General features: G+C 38.4%; 1 protein-coding gene across 1 annotated transcript in view; it reads right to left on the bottom strand.

Moving 5' to 3' along the window:
* Positions 1-5,397, bottom strand: part of CES1 (carboxylesterase 1) — an 8,583-nt gene extending 3,186 nt beyond the window's left edge. Inside the window, exons 1-8 of the mRNA XM_009575021.1 lie at positions 5,325-5,397; positions 4,334-4,538; positions 3,331-3,475; positions 2,765-2,898; positions 2,274-2,427; positions 1,281-1,382; positions 249-353; positions 68-118 (exon numbers count right to left, since the gene is read on the bottom strand). Coding sequence (XP_009573316.1) covers positions 68-118; positions 249-353; positions 1,281-1,382; positions 2,274-2,427; positions 2,765-2,898; positions 3,331-3,475; positions 4,334-4,538; positions 5,325-5,397 — 969 coding nt within the window. The remainder of the gene's footprint in view (positions 1-67; positions 119-248; positions 354-1,280; positions 1,383-2,273; positions 2,428-2,764; positions 2,899-3,330; positions 3,476-4,333; positions 4,539-5,324) is intronic.
* Positions 5,398-8,548: the final 3,151 nt, after the last annotated feature.

The raw sequence follows: 8,548 nt of genomic DNA, 5'->3' as shown, positions 1-8,548 counted from the left end.
CCCCTGGTAGATCATAACAGCAAAACACAAGTAGCTCAAAGTCCATGCAGAATGAAAGGGAAGCAACCTGTTTGCATTTTTCAGGCAAGGTATAGCATAGGTGCAGTGTTGACAAATCCTGAAAAGGTTAAGAAAGTCAGATGTTACATTCCCTTCAAGTTCTCCTAATATTACAATACACAAATAGCATACTCTGTTATGATAAAATTTGAAATGTCATTTAAATGCAAAAGTGTAATTTCACCTACCATTTTTAGTGCTATCTGTAATATCTCTTCTTCTGTTTTTTCTCTTAAGCATTCAACTATTGCAGCTGAACTGGATTTTTCACAGCCAGAAGCAGTAGCAATGCTCTGCAATCAATAAAAACAAACACTTTTTCATATACTTCTCGCAGAAGGCTCTGTGTGCCACCAAGCCTGAGAGCCCAGCAGGGGGGAGTCTAAACTTCTGCACAAGGATCACTGAAGCCAGACATGTTCCAGCTGCAGAGGAAGAGAATAGGAAGCCCTCATAACCCTTCACACTGTGGGCTGAGCAGAAGGACAAAACATACTCCTCCAAAGTATTTGATACAGAAATAGACCAAGATAGTCATTCTGGTAAATAACATGCTGGGCTGAGAAGGCAGGATGACATAAAGGAGATAGTGATGCACGGTCAGAATACAAGCATGTAAATAGTAACAGAGAGCACATTACATTATTCTTGATGATGTCTTTTTGGGTGGAGTAACAGCTGTCGTTAGAGAGCCAGAGCTTATTATAATGTTGCCTCTTTTATATCCCAGATTATCAAATCTAGGTTCTTGGAAGTTCTTTCTTGTAGTTGAAAAAAAAAAATCGGCTTGAAGAGAGCTCTTCTTTTCAAATATAAACAAATGGAATAAAGTCTTGTTTATTTTGCACACAACAGGCATCAAAAAGGAGGGGAAGAGAAGAGTATTCAGAATCTGGTGCCATTTTCCAGCCGAAAATTATAGCTCAACTTTTCTTGAAGACAGTACATGTTACAGTATTCCTCCACACTTCACACTTCTTCCCTGCCTTCTTTCTTTGCTTCCTTAGTCATTTGCTTTCACTCAGACATATGTCGGTATTTGGGTATTTGAAAAGCACAGCATCATTAAACATGTATTATTTGCTCACAGAAATACTGTCTTTCATGACTGTGGTTGTAGTTTCACAGGGAAAAAAATCCGTTTCTACATTTTGGAATAAACAGTTTGAGATATGCAAAACTATCTGGGAAAATAATTAAAATTACCACAAAATACCCACTTTTGCTTCCTTCTCAGGCTGGTCAGTGAACAAAAGCCTGACTGCAGTACCACTCTCTGAAATAGCCTTATGGAACAAGCCCTTCGCCAGGGGAGATAAGACCTGTAAAAAAGCAAGAACAAGCATTACAAATATGACAAGCATTATGTTCTGACCACTGACTTGGAATTTCAATATCAGGAATTGCCATTTAAAACATTTTGAAAACAAATGTCCTAAGATTGTTATTCTGTAGCCTCTGATCATAGTTCAGCTATGCAAAGGGCTTTGGCAGCACTATCCAGGATAAGGAGTTCATGCCTGCCTTTTCCTCTCCCGTAGCACCTTGCTTCCAAGACTTCATGGAACTACACTGCAAGCCAGATATGGATCGAATATAACTGTGTCCAAGATAGTCTGGCTGTGCTGCAGAAGGGGAATAAAGGACTATTGGCCAGAGGGCAGGAGCTTAGGAAACAGGAATTTTTATCTCATGTATCACTGAACACTGGTTTCACCATGTGATCTGAACCAAATTGTGAGAGACTGGAGAAGAAGAACCTCATAGCCAATGTGCTCAGTGTTGATGTAAAGATTGTACATCATCACTGGGTCACAAAATGCATGTCTAGTTCAGCTATCATGACTATTCACCTCCATTACTTTGCACAAGTGACTGTCAAAGCAAACAGGAAATGGGCAATATATCCTCTAAAGGACTTCTCTCATAAAGATAAATTTTTGGTTTTTTGGCACTGCAAAAAACCCCCCAGAATTTAATTTAGTAGATAAGGAATAACATTTTGGGTCTGAACTACAAGATTTGGGTATGAAAAGAACATTTTCATCAATCAGAAGCTGTATTGATATCACGTTGTATTAAAGTCCAAGGTGATGTGCCATTTACTACAAACCCATCCCTTTTCTCTTAGTGACTTTTCATGCGGGTACTAAAAATGAACGTGGTGGTTTTTTTCCCTAAGTAATTAAAATTCAATATTACTGTGAACTTACAAGAGCAGAAACGCTGACTCCTCCTGCAGATTCTCCAGCAATAGTGACGGATCCTGGATCTCCTCCAAAATGTATGATATTTTCCTGAATCCACTGAAGAGCTGCTACTTGATCCAAATACCCCCAGTTACCTCGGGCATGCTTATCACCAGTGCTGCAGAGAAAGAATAGATTTGTTTAAATGCTCAATGCAAGAAAAAAGGCAGAGAAAAATACAATCTGTGGTATAAGAAATCAGCTGCCATTCTCTACACAGAGCTTCTCTACACAACTGGAAAAGAAATGGCTCAGAGTTGAGATTAGAGTAGCAATCAAACAAGAACAGACTTGGAAGCTGACTTGGGACTTGTAAATTGTTCCCAACTGTTGCATAGTAATTAAGAAATGTATAGTTTCTTTGCATAAGCAAGTATTCTGAATGTCTCTTCACAAAGGCTTTGCACACATAATTTTGGAAATCAATTAGCAAGAACTGAGATAAAATATCTTACCTAAAATATCCAACAATACCTAATCTGTACTGAATTGTTACAACCACCACATTGTCAAAAGCCGCTAATGCTGAACCATCATATGATGAAGCTGCTCCTAAAATGAGTCCACCTCCATGGATCCATACAAACACCTGGAAAGACAAAACCAGAAACAACCCAGCACAGAAAAGAACTCTCAGTGATAAAAACTAAATATAAACCAAAATATAATATTTTGTGCTGTTTCACTCCTGACTCTTTCAGATTACATTTCACAAATGGTAGGCCTGCAGTCTTACAAAATGGCATTGATTTTATTAAGTACTTACATTATACCAGTGCCACGTGACTTTTCACAGATTATTTAGGGGAAATCAAACATTACCTAGCTAAAATGCCAAAAAAATTTTGTTTGTAATATAGGATTTTGTGTAACTTCTAAACCTCAGCAAATATTTACTGGGGCAAAGCATGTAACTTGATCATCACCACCACGAAACTTCACCTGTAAGTCTGCATGTAGTAAAGGCTGTAGGTTTGCTGTAAAATAATTTTGCTAGAGGTTTTATAATGATTTTGCTTACAGGCAGCTTCTCCTGTTTTTCTGTAGAAACGGGTGTATACACGTTTAGGTATAAGCAATCTTCAGACACTTGGAGAAGAACTTTTTCTTTTCTATTAGTAATAATGTCCGATAAAAACTGTCCTTGTACTTTATCCTGTAGACACCTGAATAAATGAAAAAATAACAAGCAACAGAAATAAATAAAACCTCAAAGGTACGAAGTGTAGCTTTTTTGTACTTCCACAATAAAATGCAAACCAGAAACCAATCTCTAGTACATTTCTAGATTGTTGGCAACAGAAAACGTAAAATATTTTTTTCACTTTTAATATATTTTCTTCCTCTGACCTGGCATTAAGGCGATCAAAAGGAGCCACAGTCTACAGCAGTACACAGTGACATGCAGATATAATTTTGCATGTTTCAAAATATTACAGAAATATACCTGCAAATACGTATGGCTATAAATTACTTCAACAAAAATGCAAATTAATTATTTTGCATTCTCAATAGCTTTTTATATTGTAATGGTGGATATTAAGCTAAGGTATTGAGGCACTAAGCAAGAGCAGTAGTACAAATGGAGTAAGACATTTACAATACAGACTAGAATTGATCTGCATTTCTTATGTGTCCTATTAAGCACGTGACTCACTCGGCATTTTTTTCTTCTAATATTTTGTTTCAACATTTCCTCAGCTTCTTTCTGTTTCTGCTCTAAAGCTACACAGCTTATAAACATTGCTAAGTAATGGCCAAATGCTCCCAAAACAGAACATTATTGGCAAAGTGCTGGTCCATATTAGTTCATCACTGATGCCCATTAGATAAGAGTTTTTAATAAAAAGAGCAGCTTAGAAAGATGTCTTTAGAAATGCATTCATTGTAACAGTTGCAGGTGGTAACAAGATGGCACCAATGAATTTATCTTTGTGGTTTTTGATTGCCCTGTACATCAGTGTCTTGGAATTGCATATAATATAAAATTATTAAAAAGATCAATGGTTTTGTCATTGTCTTACATTGGTGGGTAGGAAGTGGCATCTCTGACACCTTTCCACGGCTCAGGTGGCTGGGGTTCAGAAAACCTCAGTGGTCCAACTGGAGGCTTAGCAAAAGGAAGTCTCAAAAAGACATTTACACTCCTCTCAGCTGCATCTACTTTGAATTGGTATCCTCGGACTCTCCCATATTTGGTCACCACTTCTGGTTGCTCTGCTTTTTGTCCTGGGGGATGTGAGCACAAAATCACATAATTGGTCTATTTGTAAGTAATTGCCAGATTTCTAAGAGCTTTAGCTACTTAAATATACACCTTTTGTTTGCTAAAACAATTCATTTTCATACATAAGGCTTCAACAAACTCTGATCAGTAGTTTGATCAGAGTTCAAACTCTGATCAGCCTTCATTTCTGACTGGTTTGTACGTATAATCTCCCGCAGGTATATCATGTATTGTCTTACTATCCCCACACATTAGTAACTGCATATAGATCTTAATCCTTTTTGATCCAGGTTGTTAGTTAAAAGTCCAATAGATTGCTCTCATTAAGAAAGGGCATTTCCTTTTTAAGAAAAGATCTGTAAATACACAAAATGTATTCTGGACCCTTGATAGTATGTACAGCCAAAAGAAAAAGCTTCTAACATAACTGAAAATAGTCTAGCATATACAAATACTGTTAACATTCAGGTAAGATTCATTTTAAGATCTGTGTGAAAGTTCTCAATATCAAATTACAAATGTGGCACAGTGGTCTGCTCTGCCTCAGCAGACGAGGTTTTGGGACAGGAACTTTATTTCTCTATTTGCAAAAAAGGCAAATAAGACAAATGACTGAAAACAAATCACAAAAAGAAATTAAAAACTAGTTGCTCTTCAGACAATTTCTATGCAGCAAGGTTGGGTGCCCAGCTTCTCTGATAAAGCTGGGGTTCCCCTAGGTAAGCAAGCTGCACATGTGTTCTATTTCCTTACAGAAGGCAGTAGGTAAAAACCCTTTTGAAGCTTACCAGTAGCTACAAGCGCTGTGACCCCAACAGTGAGAATCAAGGACAGGAGCGATGTGTCCTTTCCAGTGGCCATTTTGCAAGCTAGTCACATATTTACCTCCTCAGTGTGTTGCCTTATATACTCTGTTAAGTATAACAGTTACACAAGGCAAACACTCAAGCTGAGAGCCAACCTAGCTGCGGGAAGCCAGAGCAACTGCCCCTCTGGAAGCCACTCCTCCGAGGGCAGCGCACGGCGGCTCGGCCGTAGGTGCGAGCAGGGAGACCTCCTGCCTTGCAGAGTGGTCCCACAAGTTTCATGCTGGGTCCCTAGTGCTCCTTAAAAATCTTCTTCACAAAACCTCAGGCATCAACTATGTGCTTTAAAATATTTTGAAAACAGTCTTCCATTGCACCAGGAGATGCGTCCTGCTACTGAAACACTACCATCTTTCACAATAAAGTTAGGATTTCCTCACACTACACAGTGATGAGACCAGGAAGGGAACTACACTTTTACTTTATTACATTGTTTACTTCATTTTGGTATTAATATCTCAATGTAAGGAACATACAATATAGCCACAAAAAGCAAACCCCAAAACAATACTCCTGAAAAATGTGCTTTCACTGAAGTAAAAGTCGTGGATTTTTATTCCCACAAAAGGATATTTTTTGACAAAAACAACACTAGAATAATCTTAGCTTTTTCTGCAGGGTGGATACTCCACCTGTCACTCAGGCCTGCGTGTTCATTTGGTATCTAACACAATACATGAGTTTTGCAACACTAAAGAGATGTTTTCTCAGCTTTTGTAGTGTGGGAACAATATTAAAGGATTCGGGTGGTAACTATACATTTAATGCCTCTGAAAAATCAGGAAGATTTATGGACTTCTGTGTGAACTCACATCTATCATTGCAGCATGATATAAAAAAGAGGGAAGAGATAGCTGAATAGAAGTAAGAGAGATTTTCTGTCCACGTTAACTAAGAGATTGTGTTAGTTTTATGTAAGCTTTGGGTTCTGCTTTTTTTTTTTTTTTTTTTGGCAAGATTCAGTAGCTCTTGCCCCACAAAAGCTGTTTTGCAATTTTATATTATGAGAATTCTCAGTTGTCAGAGACAGCATTTCTATAGATTAATTTACTGCTTGCACCTTTGTTTTCAGCTACGTGGGCCGTAAATACCCACAGTCATTAAACTAGTTCAGCACAAACATTATGCACTTAGTAGTCCTGTGTACTATGGCTGTGCTTGTGTACTTTACTCCAAATCTTCCTAAGCATATCTGCACAGGTGTGATTTACAGCCCTTGTAGGTAAATCCCGGCCAACTTTATACTGGACTGCTTAGAGAGCAAACTGCTGGCAGGTAGCTTCAGATGTACACATTCAGTGCATGCTGAATATCTTAAGCATTTGCTCTGTTAATCAGGAGACTCCTGCCCTCTGTACTGAGCTGTGTGCTGCAGCAATTGCACTGTTAACAATGCCAATGCTATGCTAGCATGCCTATCAGCTGTTTCTGAGTGTACGGTTAGTGTGCAGTATACGTTTGCAAATGGGGTAACACTGTCAATTTGAGCTTCTAAGAAATAATGTGGACAATAACTTCATTGCAGAATTTTTATAGCTGTATAGATGTTTTCTGGGAGACTTTTTTCTTGTTTCTCAAGAGTGAAGTTCATGACACTAAAGGTCAATAAAACTGGTCTGGGATTAGTCTGCACTGTGATGAATGTACAGTCTATACTGTATTGATAGATATACGCACAGTCAAATGCAATGAGTGGAAACAGGTGCCTGGGGTACAAGTGATGGAGTTTAGCATAAGCTATCTTCTACCTTTATCTCTGTGATACAGGTTTCCCAGAAGCCAAGGGCAGAAGTACTGTGTAGTAGTAACCTCTGCACTCCTGTTTGCCTGCTTGAATACTGTTGCAAATTCTCTCACTGTTGCCTCTTACTTTGGACTGCTTTGGTTCCTGGCATGGGAAAACTGTTTCCATGTGAGGTAGAACTAAAAGAATCCCTGCTTGTGACTCAGCTTCCATCCTGATGGGCATGCATGCGTCAACCTACTTGTGATCCGCAAACTACAGGAGGAGTCCTTTACTACAAAGCCAAATGCTGTGTACTCTGCTTGCTGCTCTTTCCTCGTGCTGTAACAAACTTTATCTCCATAAACAATTTATTTTCTATCTCCTGATCTTTACTGATTTTACTAAACTCTGTCCTTTCCCATTTGCTTTCCCTTTATTTTTCCCCTTCATTTACTATTGTATTTTCCAAGCCTTACTCTTCAATCTTTGTTCTACTCACTGCTTCTCTCTCAAGTACCCATTCTGCAAAATGTCTCAGCCCATATCCCATCCACAGTCCCAGAGAAGCAGCCATTCTGAAAATATCACCAATGCAAACCGATTTCTGCAAACTCTGCCAATCTTGCTTACAATAAGATAATAAAAAAATGGGATTTTAGATCCCTACAGCTTTGCTTGTAGATACTTTGTATGAATCTACAAGCATGACCTATATGCCCTGCAAATGTGGAAACTCTTACTCTAGTGACGTAGTCTAAACTTGTGGAATCTGAAGACAGCACTACATACCTGGCAAGTGGAATTCTTGAATCCTGTTTGGCATTTAATTTTAAGAGAGAACATTTTACAGCTTACCCTCAATCAGTGAATAATGCATAAGTCAGGGATCAATAAAAAAATCCTCCTATAGGATGACATTTGTCTCTTTATACTTTAATGCACTGCTACCTTTCTTGATTTCAATAGCTGAAAAATAGAGACAAATATCACATTTATAGGTCCATAATTGCATAAAAGCTCACAATTACATTTTGCCTCAAGTATGTATGGTAGAAATGTTTAGAAGTCTGCATTTAAAACAGGGTCAGTTTGGTTTTTTACTCAGCCCCTGGTGGGTATTCAATGAAGCTGGAGTATATAAAACTTAGAGCTAGAGTCTATGAAGCTAGTGCTTGGACAGCTTTAACAGTGTCTCTTTGGCATGTGTTAATCTCACATCAGGATGTCTCTGGGATGGGACAGAGTATAAGAGCACTCACCCCGAAATAGATAGGAATAAAATCTTTTGACATTTTCCACTGTGATTTATTTTTAGCACTGTGCCTGTGCATAAGAAGTCAGTTCCACTGCACTTCTCTGTGTACACTTACAACATAAGCATATATTCTGTGCATTGTCGTGGTTTAACCTCGCAGGCAGC

Source organism: Fulmarus glacialis, unplaced genomic scaffold (genome assembly GCF_000690835.1).
Source record: "Fulmarus glacialis isolate BGI_N327 unplaced genomic scaffold, ASM69083v1 scaffold48583, whole genome shotgun sequence".
Lineage (NCBI taxonomy): Eukaryota > Metazoa > Chordata > Aves > Procellariiformes > Procellariidae > Fulmarus > Fulmarus glacialis.
Note: the sequence above shows the minus strand (reverse complement) of the source record. Positions and strands in the feature narration are given on the sequence as shown.